The sequence below is a fragment of the Nilaparvata lugens genome, chromosome 10 (genome assembly GCF_014356525.2).
Source record: "Nilaparvata lugens isolate BPH chromosome 10, ASM1435652v1, whole genome shotgun sequence".
NCBI lineage: Eukaryota > Metazoa > Arthropoda > Insecta > Hemiptera > Delphacidae > Nilaparvata > Nilaparvata lugens.
Genome location: NC_052513.1, coordinates 29,266,391 through 29,283,700, shown reverse-complemented (window position 1 = coordinate 29,283,700; position 17,310 = coordinate 29,266,391). Strand labels below are relative to the sequence as shown.

At 31.0% G+C, this 17,310-nt stretch overlaps 2 protein-coding genes and 1 non-coding gene across 12 annotated transcripts in view; 2 read left to right on the top strand and 1 right to left on the bottom strand.

The window, feature by feature from the left end:
- Positions 1 to 6,547, top strand: part of LOC111064192 (gonadotropin-releasing hormone II receptor) — a 231,142-nt gene extending 224,595 nt beyond the window's left edge. For both annotated transcript variants that reach the window (XM_039437149.1, XM_039437148.1), the window contains 2 exons: positions 3,697 to 3,806; positions 4,366 to 6,547. In XM_039437149.1, coding sequence (XP_039293083.1) covers positions 3,697 to 3,806; positions 4,366 to 4,509 — 254 coding nt within the window. In that variant the 3' untranslated portion in view covers positions 4,510 to 6,547. The remainder of the gene's footprint in view (positions 1 to 3,696; positions 3,807 to 4,365) is intronic.
- Positions 6,548 to 8,250: 1,703 nt separating this feature from the next.
- LOC111064176 (multiple inositol polyphosphate phosphatase 1) overlaps positions 8,251 to 17,310 on the bottom strand; it is a 53,823-nt gene continuing 44,763 nt past the window's right edge. For 8 of the 9 annotated variants that reach the window (XM_039437152.1, XM_022351865.2, XM_039437150.1 and 5 more), the window contains 4 exons: positions 11,932 to 12,029; positions 11,001 to 11,110; positions 9,914 to 10,105; positions 8,251 to 9,132 (listed from right to left, as the gene is read on the bottom strand). In XM_039437152.1, coding sequence (XP_039293086.1) covers positions 8,961 to 9,132; positions 9,914 to 10,105; positions 11,001 to 11,110; positions 11,932 to 12,029 — 572 coding nt within the window. In that variant the 3' untranslated portion in view covers positions 8,251 to 8,960. The remainder of the gene's footprint in view (positions 9,133 to 9,913; positions 10,106 to 11,000; positions 11,111 to 11,931; positions 12,030 to 17,310) is intronic. The other variant, XM_039437151.1, reaches the window with a different exon arrangement.
- Positions 15,912 to 16,030, top strand: LOC120353451. Its single transcript, XR_005572410.1, has one exon. It is a non-coding gene; the product is annotated as a 5S ribosomal RNA (ribosomal RNA).

Here is a 17,310-nt window from a genome sequence, read left to right as displayed (position 1 = left end):
CGACCATATATAGGTCATTTTCAAGTTAAAAAAAGTTTAACTCTATATTATTTTTAACTTGAAAATGATCTATGGTCGAAACTAGTCGTTAAAATATTTTAAAGTTTCTAATAAAAGAGTACCTACTAAAAAGTTTTATATTTTTTTTTATTTGAATCAAGTAGCTCATATAAGCAGAGTGATTTTATAGTTCCAAATGTAAAAATAGATGTTGTATGGTATGAAGTAGTACCTATACTGTATAGCAATAGATATGGATGTACTCAGTCTAACCAAAATTATATGTAGGTAGATTTGAAAAATGATGAAAGTTGAATATTGCAACACATATGAATCCAGATGTAAATAAATTGCAAAATAGATTCAGAAATAGTTATTTGTATATCTAGAGTGAAAAGTACGACTTTTTCTCCCTGTGGGAAAAAGTTTGAAGCCTGAGGCGAAGCTGAGGGCAGCAATTTTCCTGAGGGAAAAAAAGTATTTTTCGCTCATGATGTACACAACATTTTTCCTCCATCTACATTTTTTTAAAGAAACTGCAAATAAAATCATTCTAATAACTTATGTATTGGTGACAATGATTCCTAACAACATAACCTAAATCTAAAACCTAAAAACCGGTTGTCTGATTTGGCACTGCCGATTGCGCTATCTATCGGCAAAAGTTGTAACAATTATATCAGCTGAGCAGCTACCAAAAATGGCTGACTCCAGATCATGCGGTTCAGATTTGAATTGCAGATCAAAAATATTTGTTGGCTGGTATTTTGAATAGAATAAAATATTTTAAAAATTGTATAAATTTTATCATCTACTAATATTAAGAATATAATAATTATCATACAAACATATATTTCATGAGTTGAACAAATTTCTTGTTGTGGTATTGAATTCAGTTGACTCAATGACAGACACCTCTATTATGCTTTCTCATCTGAGCTTAGACCTTCTAACCTATTACAATGTAAGTTTCAAAATAGAGATGCTCCCCATGTTATTTAAATGGAGTCACTTTTACTCCATAGGGAGTTTTTCTGTTTTTTACTACCGAGAGCGAAAAAGTGACACTTTAGTATTAGGTTTCAGGGAGTAAAGTAAGTACTTTAGACAGTAGGTGGAGGAAAAGACTTTTTCACTTAGGCCTATAGGTACAAACATGAGTAGGCCTATGTTGAAGGACCAAAGAGAATAACGGGTAAGGGTGAAACATCATGTTGTTTGTTGTAGCCTACATACATAGGATCTAGATTAATGTTAATATAGCAGGCTGTGGAAGAGAGTGTTTGTGACATGTTATCAGTTGACCAAGCAGTGCATTAGTATCCGTCTGATAGAACAATTGAGCAAGATAACGCTAATCTGTCATCAGTTGCAACATGGATTAGCAACAGTTCAGATAATCATTGGCAGAGGCAGATTCGAATTCGAGTGGTGTGTTTTTATTTGAGTAACAGTTGCTGGGAAGCCATGATTACAACGGCACGTTCGAACTACAGTAACTATTCAACTACAGTTATATTTATAGTTACTGTAGTTCAAACTATGGCTACATTGACTCGATTGTGCACTGCTGATAAATTAGTGATTTTACACTAGATATTTTATAGGCTAGTATAGCTCTGGCTAGTCATAGGAGTCGGTTACCCCGAATTTAAAAAATAAATATTTTTTCTTATTAAGTAACTGTACTTTTGAATTGATTGAGAGTTTTTAATTTTTAAAATGTGGATTTAATTATGAAGAAAGATTGAACGAAGTGCGGATAATCACTCACTATATTATGTGTGATAGTGAGTTCTGAACGAACATTAGCGAGTTCTCACTTTTAACTTCACTAAGGTATACTGAAGGCGAAAGGTGTTTCCCGTCTGTTTGTATATTCGATAGTAACTTTAGAAAGTATTGATCAATCAGCTTAAAATTTTGAACACATATTCTTTGAACCTTTTTACAGGTCAAGTTCGTTGGTCTAAAAATTCACTATATAAAAATAAATAACATTGAAAGTGCATGAGAAAAAAATTGTTTTGATTTATCTTTAAGACAGCTGAAATTGATTGCATGCTATTTCTGTAATTTTTCCATTCATTTAAAAAAGCTGATGCTATTTGGGAGTTATCACACAGACTGTCAGACTGACAGATTGACAGACTTTGAACGCCGACTAATGATTTCAGCTGAATAATAGACAACATATTTCACTTATAAGTTATGGCTTCCGTTAACTCTCTGTCTACCTGTCTATTGTCTGTCTGTGACATACGCGTAATTGATGATACTATTTGTGATAGCAGTTGCAATGACGTTTGTTGCAGTTGCAAAAATTGAGATTTCACACTCAACACTAAAGCTGCTACAAAAGGTGTAGGGAAATTCGTAAAAGCGAGAAATTATACATCAAATTAAAGAGAATTCAATGCTTTATAAGCTCATAATCAGCATCGATTTTTCCCGTCGACTTTTAAAAAGTTATAAGAACAAAAATAGAAAAAAATTGGTGGCAACCGTGTTTTTTCCAAAAATGACACACCTTCAAGAGCCGATATCTCGAAAACTAGTGGAGATATAAAAAATGTTGTAGAATGAATATTGTGGCACATTATGTAAGCTTTAATTTGTTATATGACAGTCAAATCCTTAGGATACACAGTTTTTGAGTTTTATGCGAGAAAACAAAAAATGGTACCTTTAAACCACCCTTAGCACAGGGGGTAGTGGGGACTTTTGATTTGTTTACCTCCTAACTACCCTAAACAGAACTGCGGGGTCAAAAATTGTCTTCCCAACTTTTCCCCCTATACCCTTTTTTGAGCATTCATTGCCTGGACTATATTTATATGTTGAGATCATTTGAAACGGTTTGATATATTTATGTGCGGGTTTCCCCATTAATTTTCTTTTCATATTCTGTATCAAAGTCATGTATCACATGACCACGTTCCCATTTGAAAAAATGAAAATGGATTCAAAATGAAGTTGGGTCTATAAAAAATGAAGAATCCAAGATGGCGGACAAAAGTTTTGAAGCGGCAGAAAGAAGTTTTTTTCAATTGGAATAGGATCCCAATGGAGCCTACTGTCATATCTTACTTGTAGAAGTTATATTTAGCTGTTTTCATAATAATTTTCACCAACTCTGAATAATTACAAGCTGCGGATTTCAGAGATCACAACAGTGAGCGAGTACTTCAACCCAGGGGGTCTAGTATATGAGTTCAATAGGAACTATAAATAAATAAATACTTGAAAAACAATGTTTTTTCATTATTATCATCTACTTTAGAAGAAGCAAGATGTGATGAAGAAGAAATTTTAGAAGAATGAATACTTGGAAGACTAAATTTATATTATTGATAATATACTCATACACCGTTAACACTTCTAATAATTTAAATCAATTTATTCCTTCAATTCAATTATTGATAAATAACTCTCCACAACCAAAAGTTGAAAAAATTAAGCAGCTGTTGAAACAAAGGATTATCATTCAATTATTGACTTGGAATAACCTGATACGAAACTAACAAACGAACCAAAGTCATTTGAATAATGTTGAAAGAATAATAAGGCAACTTTTACAATTTTCTTCTCAGTATCCGGTTCCTAGAAAGCAAGGTACTTCACTTGGAAAAGACTCAATTTTTTCATTTTTCTTCAGATGTATGTGTCCCACGATTAATTTCCTTGTTGTTTCAGTGATTGGCTCTGGATTGAACAATAACACAAGACTGACCGGCCTCAACGAAAGAAACCGCACGAATCAAAACTTCGACACCAGAATAGACATCCAACCACACTCAAGAGCAGTAAGTTCCTATTATTCATAGAGAAATTCTTTCATTCCCAAAAACCATTCTAGTTGAATAATAACTTCATAAACCTCAAGCATGTGAGTGTGTAATGAGAGGCATGTAAGACATGTGAAAATAAAGATGGAGAGAAATGTATCTTCAATATTTATTGTGATCACTATTCGATAACTCTTTCACCTTCAATAATATTATAATAATCAATCAATATTTCAACAACTTGAAATTTTTTCTAGAAGGACAGAATCCACAATATTAACTCCAATTGCCAGTTCTCTCTATTATTACTCTAATCAATTGATAATCCATTATAAAATAAATCATATGAAATGATAGAACTGTTCATTATTATAGAATTAATTAATTTTTTTTCAATTTAATTTTAATTTTGATTTTTTTAATATCAATTGATATACCGTAACTACTATAACTTATATAATATAACATTAATTCAATTCAATAATAAATTATACATTTATCAACCTCATCTTGTCACATTTAATAGAATATTAAACCATCTATTTTTCCGTTTATTGAATTTTCCTTCAATTTTCAGCGTTCGACAATATCAATGCAAGACCTGACAAACCAGCAGAATCCAAAAGTGGTTGGGGGGACAAGGAGAGCAAGGGGGGACTACCACAGTGACCCAGGCGACCAGCGCCTCCCTCCCCCCGACGCAATTGTCAGTATCGACTGACTAGCCAGCCAGTACCATTTCGACAGATACAGCTGAATGTCTACAAAAATCAACAGTAATAATATTGATTCCCAACAATAATCAAATAACGATATTATTTGAATTTCAAAGACATCATCAATTGAATTCAAGAATAATTCTACGATTTAAACTGAATATTAATGATAAAGTGAGAACAATAAATAACTTACTTGAAATTAATTGGTGAATTGTTTTGGAATATTTTATAGAGTGGAGAGATGATTAATCAAAACTTTAACATGATTATTGAGAGTATCCCTGTATCCTATGAAGATTAAAACTGTCGATCTCATTACAGTAAAAAATATAATGGAATAATATAATCAAACAATTTTGTAGATATGAATACGGAAGGAGATTTTTTGAGCGAAACTTCAAAAAAAATGAACCAACGTTGTAACATGGTGATTAAAAATATGTATAAAATAGTAAAAATATGGATTATTGAGCTGTTAATTCAAGTGTGTAATTATCAAGTAATAATGAACCAATACTGTGAAATGATTATTCAAGGGTTGTTTTCCAGGTTTTTAATCTGATTGAGTAAAAATATGAAGAGATATTTCAATCAATGTTTTAAGAATATAAGTCATATTGATGTAAATTATTTAAGTGATGGTAATATAAAGTAGCAGTGTAAGATATAACTTACATGCTTTTTGGTTGAACTTCAACATTATTATTCAATTCTAAGACATAATACTAAACCACAATGGCAGAATTGATTGTTAATAGAACGTTGAATCCCATGAATTGAAATACCCAATAATTGTAGAGCATAAGAGTAATGCGAATATATCAAATTCCATTAAATTACTAAATCCAGAAACCAAAAACCAACTTAAAGTCCAAATAAAGACCCAACTAGACCAAATTAAAAAGATAATATTGTGTATTTCAATTTCAATACCAAAAGTTGAAACTGATGGGTAGGGTATGGTTATTATGTGGATTAACTTAACTGTATGGTACTGTACCATAATTTATACTACTTTTGTATGAAACACTAGTCAATGAATTAAGTTAGGTCATCAAGTGACATTCATCAGAGGTAAGATTGAGTGAAACTAAACTTCTATCTTGAATAATATTATTTCTTTTCTTTCTGAATATTTTCTAGTTTACCAGTAGTCTACAACTTGGAAAATGTATCGTGCAGTGTAGGTAAGATAATATGGAATACAAAAACTGTAAGGAGTTACTCTACCCTTGAGCCTAGATCCTAGAATAAGTTAAACTATAAAATATAATTGAAACTGATTGCCATTTGAAGTCATTGGAGTTAATTATTGACTTTCGTTCAAGATTGAGAAGTTGATTGGAATAAAAAAGTGTTTCATTAAGTTTTAACACCGAGATGGCGATCTGCAGACTATAATAATTGTGAAAAATATGAAATATTTACTAACACTTACTGGAGCATGCTTTCGAATCGCAATTCACAATTATTATAGTCTGTACGTAGTCTTTTCATTGTTGAAACTTGATGAAAAATGTAACAGCAGTTCGTAATGTATAAAGAAATTCAAGTGAGAGTGTTTCTTGAAGGCGTCTACTCTATATTTTGACAATGAAAATTCATTTTTTTGTAATTTCATACTACTATGCAACTAATAAATAACTTATCTATAATATTTTTAATAGTTTCTATATTAGTGCCAATTCTACGAAACTTATGCTACAAATTGAAAAGTGACATATTATTCATCTTGATGTGATATGGAGTTGTGAAAGTATTATGGTATCTATAATATTAATCGGATAAGAGAAGTTATATATGTGTTGAATGTATTGGGATATCCATTATTGATGTTTGACTACTATAATAAATATTTTTATAAATTTGAATGCATGCCAGAAAGCCTTAAATGTGACGGTTAGGGAAAGTTAAGGAATTAAATCACTGAATGTCTTGTTTTATAACTTATTACCTACTTCGAAAAATAATTATATATAATTATGTTCTAATTGTCAATTTTCGCCAATTAAATATATTTTTATTACATTTGTGAGTTAATTTGGTGTTTTCAATGTCCTTCCTGATGTCCAATAGAAATAAGTTTTATTTTGATATTAGATTTATCAGTTAGAAGGTCTGTTGACGAGAAAATGTCAATAAATCTGACAAATTTTAGGAATTGTACATTCCTATTGACCTGTACAGAGGAATATAACCTATCAGAATTCAATATTTCCATAGTGAAAAAACTTGGAATTATGAACCAAGTAAAGACTTGAGTACTGCGAGTCGTAAAAAGTGCAATCCATCAACAACCATAAGCTGCTGAAGTGATGTCAACCATAGCGATACCAATAACACTACAACCAATGAACTGATTTGACGACAATATGATGACTCAATTTAACGCTGGTTGAATGCAACTGGGTTTTCATGCAACTGATCCTCCCTCACAGTTTGAACAGCAAAATAAGATACATTATAAATAATAACCTCTACAATATTCGAAATATGAGCCTATACGGTAGGCATTAAACTCAGAAATGAATGACTCACCATTTTCATGTTCTTATGAAACGTTTTGCTTTCACTCACTAAATATGTTAAATCAATCATATCGACTGCAGTGAAATTAACTTTAAACTGTCAGTATCATGCATAGATAGCATCAATAATTCCCGTTCAATCAATTCTGACAGTTGAAAGTGAATAGTACTATACAATACAGGCTTTTCAATGCCATTGCCATTATATAATAGTGAATAAAGCGAAGTACACTTTTCGCATATATTTTGAATGGAACGCATGAATACACATGCTCGCATTCCCCTAAGATATTTTATAGTTGACTGATTCTCACGCAGTTGCCAATGGATGGGAAAAATGCGATACCGAGCGAATAATATACATTCTCCTTTCTTTTCAACTTACAGAGATACATTTTTCCCTTTGGGAAGGTGGAAATTTCGTATCATATCATAAAAACTCACGGTTATGTACACGCACAGTGCAAACAGAAATTTCAAATATTGAAAAACGATTGAATTGTTTGGGAATTTCTCCATATTGTTCAGCGAATGAAGTTATCTACCTTCAAATCCAATATTTTGAAATCAAATCACCCATAGACTCAATAGAACTGTGTATTTGAATGCTTTAAAATACCAAAGAATATCAGAAAAGATTGATTTGTATTGCATGTTTAAAATATAGTTTATCAATAGGTTCAATAAATTATATTACCCATTTCAGCATTTAAAAATGTTAAAGTGTAGACAGGAACAAATATTTTGATGGGATATCTGTGTAATGTTATTCTGAATAAAGTTATCATAAAGCCCATGTTAGTGTTAATAGATACAAACACAGACCCTATCATACTCAATAAACAAAGTTTCAACGTTTTCGAAGTTGGAATATTGAAAAAATATATCAATATTGGTTCATCTGGTAATATATATAAAACACCCAAAGGTCAATTCGAGCACTTACCTCACAAACATCTTATTGATTAGATTACCATCGGGAATTACCCAAAAAAACTTATACCTAATTAATTTTAATTCGTTAGAAAAATTTCAGTTTTGAGAAAATAAGTCAAACCATTTTACAAATAAATACAAAGAGCTAGAATTAAAAAAAATGGATGTACTGAATAAGTTTTTATCAGCAATGATCTGAATTAGCAACATTTATAATACAAATAAAATAAGCTAGTGTGACTACAGTACATGGATGATTATAGATAAATCAAACAATGATTCAAAATAGTAAACAAGAAGTTATAATATATGATAACCACATTTTTGATACTCAACAATAAAGTTAGTTTTACATGAATGTTTTCGAAAAATGTACTTCAAGATGATTCTCTACTATTTAAAGCATCACTACAATTTACGTACATTGGCTGATTAACAATGTGTGAAACTTACTTAATGGCGTTTCCACACAAACATTTTTATACTTTATAATACTCAAACAGGTAGTTAAAAATTTTTATGTTTATGTCTACATAATGTAGAAATAATTTTAAATTAATTTATTTACTAGCGACATGCTACACTACACTATCTAGTAGAAAATCAAACTAGGTACTCATTAGTTTTAGAATTACGATATGTAATACATCCAAACATTCAGTAGACCTGGAAATTGGTCACACCATAACTATCTTCATCTAAGACTATACTCAATACTGTTACAAATAAATAATAATAAGTGGTAGAGTGAAGATTATAGTTATATTTTGTGTTATGAGGTGAAGATTCTTCACCTAGTAGCTGAACAGTCTACCTACACACATAGTATTAGTACTAAATCACTGTAACCTACCTGATAAAGCTACACAGTATTTTCTACAGTCTGAAAGCTACATGTAGTCTGAATATTACATCTTACATACCAAAGAACTTCTAAAAGCATTTCACAATGCATGCTAAAAATATTTGCTGTTGTCAATTTTTGATCATTAATCGTTTTTCCTCTTTCTATTGCGGCAAATTTTATCGAAATTGCAGTCCATATAGGCTTTATACGTGTCCTGTATAACTGCAAGTGGACATAGTATTGAGTCACAATTCCTCAATATCATTGGCTGCTCCTGATACAACGTGAGAACCTTGTCCACATTATCACTGCATCTGTAACAAGACGAAACTGAGAAATAAATATAAAGGGGGAACATACTTAATGGAAATTAGAGAATCAGACTAAAAGAGAAACTTGAATGTAAGAAGTCTATAGGTACTCATCTGATAATTCGTTCATTAATCAATCTTATGAAACGTACAGGAAATTTTCACATAGATAGTTAGATCATTATGTGACGAATTAAGGATATCGGAGCAAATGAATAATTTGGTTCAAGTTCTTGAATTCCTAATATCTAATTTTGTTATAATGATGATTAGAAACAGTGGAATAGAGAATAGGTATTTTCTCTGTTTGGAATAAATATATAATGTGTAACATGTAATATGTAATGTGTGGAATAAATATAATGTGTCATAAACACATTATATGTGCAAGTATACAAATAAAGACAAAATAAACAATCTTTCATGAATACAAATAGTAAAACTATTTAATAAAAGTATAGGGCTAGTAATCTCATAAAAATATCAAAGACACAAAGATAAATCTTAGATCAAGACCTTCAGCATGTATATTCGATCAACTAATGACTCCTTCTCAATTATCATACGAAAACTCCTTGAATTTAATAGTATATACGAGTCAGATACGGCTTTTTGTAATTTCACAATAAAATACTTCTGTTTAGATTTTGCTATAACACACCTCACGATAGAATGTAACAGTATCAAAAATTGATTTATTTTTAACAAAAATATAGGGCATTACTGACACAAATGCCTTGAAAAATATAAATTGTTCCTACGATTTTGATAAGAGTAGACGTACTTGTACAAGATAGCAGCATAATTGGAGGCAAATGCATCTATAAAAGATCCTCTCCATGTTTTATTCTGCCAATTATGTTCACTTAAATTGCTTTTTTCTTCGAACAGCCCCATTGCTGTTATGAATTTTAACATGGATCCAGAATGTGAGAATAAGAATCTGGATTTGAACCCATCTTCTGGATTTGTGGTGCTAGAAAAATATTGAAAACAATTAGAAAAACTTTATAGGATGTTTTAATTATTGATTTGGAAATCATACACCATTCAACATGAGAAATTCGAATTTGATAATTCAAAATTCTTCAAAAAATTAATGAATCAATTATTTAAAAAATTATTGAAATTAATAAATTCTTTAGTTGTTGAAAAAGGTGATTTGAAGAACTTTGGTAGATATTACACACTACACTGATCAAGTTAATGTTCTTAGCATATCAGAACTTGAAACGACAAGGAACTAATTTTTTTTTGTTAACATAGAACACATACTGGTACCCTTTTCTATTTTCATTTAGATTTATATTTGGTGATTTTGACACTATAATGGGATAAATATCCTCTACTAGTCTTGTCTAAAAGATAAAAGGGTACCTACTAGTGATACTATGTAATTGAACTTTCAAGTAGCTCTTTTTTCTGAATTTTTTTAGTAAAATAATTTATTCAGAAATAATGAAAATACACAGGAAATCGAAAGTTATTAAAGGTTACACTGTACTAAAATAATCAGTTTATATAAAAATTGAAATAGTAGAAGAAAATACTAGGATACCTTTACCCAAAAATTGAGAGTGATAGAATGGACACTAAAATGTTAGATTATTCCAATTCAATAAAAATTAATACATTTTTAAAATTGATACTGTCATGATACAAAAGTTTTCAACAATTGATAGGCTAGAAAGAAATGAAGCTTGGCAGGATTATATTATCCTGCATAGTTGTAATATTTATTATAGTCATAAAAAACAAAAAATGGCATAATGCCAATAAAAGCAACAAAAGTAAAAGCTAGAACTATAATTATAACCAGACAAACCTGGAATGAGATAATGTTTGCTAATTAATTTCAGATAAGAACTCACCCAAGAAACTTCAACATGGCTCTTACGAGAGGACATGCCTGTTTATAATTTATTTCATGAGGATAGCTATGAAGATAATACCTTCTAATGTCATCTGCATGATCTATAATCTGCAAAATTAATTCCAGTTTAGAACTCAAATTTGTAAACAAAGATTTCCAATATTTCATGAATACGAACATGAGAATGACACTTCTCAAAGACTGATATTAACAAAAACTATATCAATTATAGCATACTAACTTACCATATTACCAAGTAATGCCTTTTAGCATTACTGTAGTTTGGAGCCAAATGTCGTCGGATTTGATTCGACAAAACTGCTCATTGATGATTTGAAAATTCATCACAATGATTGAGAAAGATACACCAGGATTAACTCAATACTGTCCCTCTCCAAAAATTTCAATACTGTATGTCAATTTATTGGTTCCAAAGAGGAGATAAAAAGACAAGGCTTATAGGTAATTATATTTGTTTGAAAATGACTCAATACGATTCATTTCACAGTTTCTAAAATTATGCATAATAGCCTACGTATTGTAAAAATTGAAATGTCTAATGATTTACATGCAACTGGGTGATGGTTGGGATGAACCCACAGTTTCTAGTTGGATTCAGACTCCCGAAGCACCAAGAATATTGAAACAATTCCACCATTACAGTACCGTATTCAAAATTCAATTAATACTTTTCAGTCAATTCAACCATATTTACAATTCAGTGAGAGTGAAGACCCAAACCAATTTCGAACTATTTCATCTCTAAAATTTTGAGAAAGAAATAGTTAGATTCGCTTGCTTTTCCTTTCAGTCATTTATTCCTTTCATAATATTATGGGCAGATACTAATAAGACTTATGTAAAAAAATTAACAGTAGTTTAGACTTTATAGTATGAATGACAGTGTCACCAACAACACCAACACACACCTTCAATTCTTGGTCAGAAAATACGTGACACCATGGTGAGTCATGTCCATCCCAAGCTGATTGTGAGGCACAGTATCTCAGCATCAGCTTCGCTTCACCTCATAAAATACAACAAAATATGACAATATTATCTCACACAATAACTTGGTTATTCAATAATTTTGAAGCATAAAAAATGACATTACAAATCATACATTAGATTTTGGACTATTATAATAATTGTTCCTTCATAAACCCAGCAATTAATAATCCCTAACCTAAATTACTGTACGGTAATAGAGAAAAATTAATGAAAAATCTGAATGGTGCTAAAGTAAGGTTAACATTAGTCAAGTTTCCATGAAAGTTTCATCAACGTTTGAGTTATATGGGTTATTAATTTGCACATTAGTATATATGGAGAATTAAAGTTTCTGTTCTTGTGATAGTCCAGTCAAATGGTTGGTTTTCTGGAAACAGCACCGAAAGAATTTTTCTTATCGGATTTATAAGTATTTTGCTGACACACAAAAGAGCGTCTCTACCCCTAAAAACCCCAAAAACTCAAATTTTGGGACTGTAAAAAATTTTCACTTTTATTTTCGAATACCTCGGGGTTTTCCAGAAAAAGCATTCTCTACAAAATAAAAGACAATAACAATTCCAATACATTTATAGTGGTCGCACAAGATCCTACGATTTTTTGGTTTTTGAGCTACAGATTTCCAAAAAAGGGGTATTTTTCAAGGTATTTTTGAAAATTCTGGGAACTCAGTACTTTCACTCTATACAACCTTTGATTACGTTAAGAATCCATAATCATAGATACAATTTACACAACTTGGAGTAACAAGATTCCTGAAAAGATTCTGAACAAGATTCCTCAAAATTTGAATATAAACTGTGGAAGAGCCGATTGTTCTAGCTATAGTATTACTTGATGGATGTGTGTTTGGAAATATGGGTAAAGTCAAGTTATACCATAGAGAAACATTAGCGTAAGTAGATATCCCATGGTATGGGGAATTTATGTCGCAACTTTTACTGTTATCTCAATTAAGCCGATTACTGTCGATTATTGTAAATTTTTACTGTTTTGTTGGGGTGAGAGTGTATGAACGGCACAATTTGAGAGACTACCAGCGTCACAAAGCTTCATGGGAAAGAACTAAATGAACTATCGGCTTGGGATAACAGTAAAAGTTGCGACATAAACGCTCTATACCATGGGATATCTACTTATGCTATCGTTTCTCTATGGTTATATACACTCAAGAATAGATGTTTCATGTTTTCATCAAATACAACTTATGATACATGATTTTTAACCGCCTTGACGCGCTGAGAAGAATGAGCTGTAGTATGAGAAGATACGATCATTGTATTGTGTCAGAAGTTATGAGAGTGATCGAAATTATGATCCCTGAGGTGTCCTTATAAGCGCCTCCCCACTAGGAAATCCTGAAATTAAGTGCTTCTAACGTGCGATTCTGATAGAACATAACCTTTTACAACAATGTGATCCAAAATATTGATTTGATTCGTAAGAAAGGCTAGAACAGTTGGAGGGTCTGGTGCCAGAGTGAACCAACTCCAAAATTTGAATTTTTGTAATACTCTGATCTATACTTAGTCAATCAGGAGATCTTTCTTCTGCCACAATGAACCAAGTCCCACAGCTGTTATAAAGGGAAATTTTTCAGCTTTTTATTCTGCAAAAAGGGAAATTTAGTATTAATTCTCTTGGCAGACTGAACCAACTATCATTCAAAATGGCGTCTACTCAGATTTCGGTTCAGGCAGCTTCATTTGTAGACAAATCAAATGGCATGGAAGATAGTTCAGAAAGTGATTTTGATGCTGCAGATCATTCCAGTGACGATTATATTCCAAGTTCCTCAACTTCTGAAAGTGAAGATAAGAATAGTTCACTCTATCAAACATTTTCATCTCGTGTTCATTATTTTGAGGTTATGTGGAATGCATTCTATTTTTTTCATTTGCCAAAGTGAACCAACTACAAATGATTTTATTGTGGCGCTACCTGTAGAATTACATGTCAACTATTATAAAAGCATGTTAGTAAACAAAGTACTACATCCTTCCCACATGCCAGTTTTGGCAACATTGCTTTATTATGAGATTGACATGGAAAAATGTACTTGGTTCACTCTGGCAAAAGAAGTTTTTTGAAATATTACAGCTAGATAATACAACCTGTTTCTACATGAATTTATTAATTATTACACATCTTTATTATGATGTGATAATGAGCCATACAAATATCAATCAGCCAAATATCAATATGATTCTCTATGATAAGTCACTTGAAAAATGTTAATTGGAACATTTGACTTGAAATTGAACTACTAATTTCCGAATCATTCTTAAATTCCTTAATTTTATTATTTTTTGTACTTTGCTTTTTTCAAGATTTTGACTTGCTATTAAATTATTCATCTTTGAATAATGTTTCCATCCTGTAGCCTACATTTTATTAATTATGACTTTGGCTGGAAATTGTAATATTAATTTTAAAATATTTTTTTTAATATGAATGGTACTATAGTGAGGTCCACGTTATAATGGCAGTGATTGAAGATAGAAGAATAGCAATGCCGATTCTCTGCATTAATTAATTATATTTCTACACTGTCAAAAACATAATTGGCATTGTTGTAGACAAGGATAGCAAAACCAAAGTTGATCAAATACTGTCATTATAACATGGACTGCACTATAGTATGAATATTTTCAGTACCATACTTTTCTTTATGCTGTATCTTACTGTATTATTTGAAATATATAAGTTAGATCGACAGTTTGTGTGATTTTTAGTATAGATCCTACCACCAAAAATCAGAATCTCGCTATGCCAAAATGAACTAAGTTGAATGTTGGTGCCAAAGTGAACCAAGTTAGGTTTTCTAAACATATTTTTTTCTTCACTAGTAACATACAAAGTCCCTGAATTGAAATTTCTTGCTCATTCTTGGAAGAAATATGTATAAATTGCTTATAAATTTTCAAAATGAACATACCATGAATATTGAATTTATAAAATGGATTTCACTTACAACAATCAATACTGAAAAATCAGAAAAAACGACTTGGTTCACTTTGGCATCAGACCCTCCAGTTATTAAAATAGAAAATTTGTATTTTGGCTGTGTGATATGGTTTTCTATTTTCGCTGGTACTCCCCTCCCCCTATACTAAATTTCAAAATATCTAAGGATTCTTGTTCAGAATTAATATTATACTTTCACATGATAAGTGATTTTTCATCATTGCTCCGAATTGTATAAGTTGTATAGAGTGAAAGTAGTGAGTTTCCAGAATTTTCGATAATACCTTGAAAAATACCCCTATATTGAAAATGTGTAGCTCATCAAAAATCGTAGATTTTTGCGCGACCAACACAATCTTTTGGAAATTTTATTGTCTTCTATTTTGTAAAGAATGATTTTTTCCGAAAACCCCGAGGTTTTTGAAATAAAATGGAAAATTTGAGAAAAGTCCCAAAATTTGAGGGTTTTCAGGGGTGAAGCCGCCCTCTGGTGTATCAGCAAATTTTAGATTCGAATTCAGCGCCCCAAAATACATATGAAACCGACAAGAAAAATTATTTTGGGACTGTTTCCTGAAAAACGACCATTTGCATAGCCACCTCTAATACAGAGGTACCACCTCATGTATTAGAGGTGGCTATGCCATTTGACTGGACTACAGTCTATCATCTTGGTCATGCCACAAATGAAAGAACACAGGTGCAAAACTGCAAAGAACATCTTGTGTTCCTTCTTTGCTTGAGGTATGGTACATATTATGAGTAATATTATGTAATATTGAGTAATATTATTACTCAATATAATGAGTTATGGCACAGAGGAAAGAAACACTACTGTATGCTTATTCCGTGGTTATGGTAAACTACTCGATTATGAACTTTATGATGGTATGATGGTAATTTTTAGTTCTCTCTAAAATGTATATCTTCCGCCAACGGCCATACCACGTTGAATACACCGGTTCTCGTCCGATCACCGAAGTTAAGCAACGTCGGGTGTGGTCAGTACTTGGATGGGTGACCGCTTGGGAACACCACATGCTGTTGGCATTCATTTTTGTTCTAGTCAACTTGACCTCATCGAAATAATACAGTACTATATGTACTTCCTATGTACTTCATTTTTTCCGTGTGTCCTTCCTATGTGTTCATCAGATTTTTTAGTTTTGTTTCATCATTGGTCTTGGAATTTTTATTAAAACCTTTGTGAAGAATCAATACCGTGAAGAATAACGAAAAGAAAGTAGGGTGTAATTTGGTGTCCTTAATTACTAAAATTTTTTTATTGAGATTATATAAATAGAGAGATTATAATATGAATAATATAATATTATAATATTAATATTGAGATTATAATATTAGATTATATAAATGAGTGAAAAACAGGTTTGATTATTTTCCATTGATGTTGCTTCATATGCTATGATGTCATGGACGGATTTTATGCAATATGGTACATCAAAGTAAATTTTATTGTATCCATGTTATATTTTATTCATTACCAAATATATACTTTAAGTTTTGGTGGGTGTAATTGAGAACAATGTTAAACAGAAAAACTAAACTAACTTATGGAATATAAACTAGTTTATAGAATAACTTAATTAATTTTCAATGTGCAGTGATAATTAAGTGTTATATTTAATTATAAATTTGGTGTTTTAATTCTTATAAATTTGAAATTTCTTGCTAATATATATTTTTGGACTAAAATTGAACTTGAACTTTTTGCAGTAAAACATATCCTACTTTTTTGGACATTATCAAAATTTGGGAATGGAATAGTTTTTGGCCAAGCCTGTTGTTCCTTCTCAATCATATTTATATGATTTATGATTGTATCTTCGAATAAAAAATGTATTCTCACATTCATTTTTGGGCAGCTTCTCTTTGTCACAGATACAGAGTAACGGCCAGCAACGGTTACAGTTATCACATAGTTATTCAAAAGTATTATTTGAGTATCTATAATAAGGTCCACGTTATAATGGCAGTGTGTGATTTGCAACCTTCAACAAAGCAGATGGCGCTATCTCTTTCACGCATTGCGATGTTGCCACATCGTTTATCAACAATGTAGAAATTCAACAAATTGACAAAAAATATTTAATGTTAATCATGGAAATTTATTATTACATGTTTGAAAAATATATTTTATGACAAATAAACTATTTTCAACAAGTTCTATTTCAAATATTAACTATTTTCAACAGTTAAATTCATCAGATATACCAGTATCATCTGTTTGGGTGGCAAGGCTGATATCTGACATACCCATTGATATAGAGAATAGGATTAAGAAGAGCGAAGTCCGCTATGATGCCACTGCG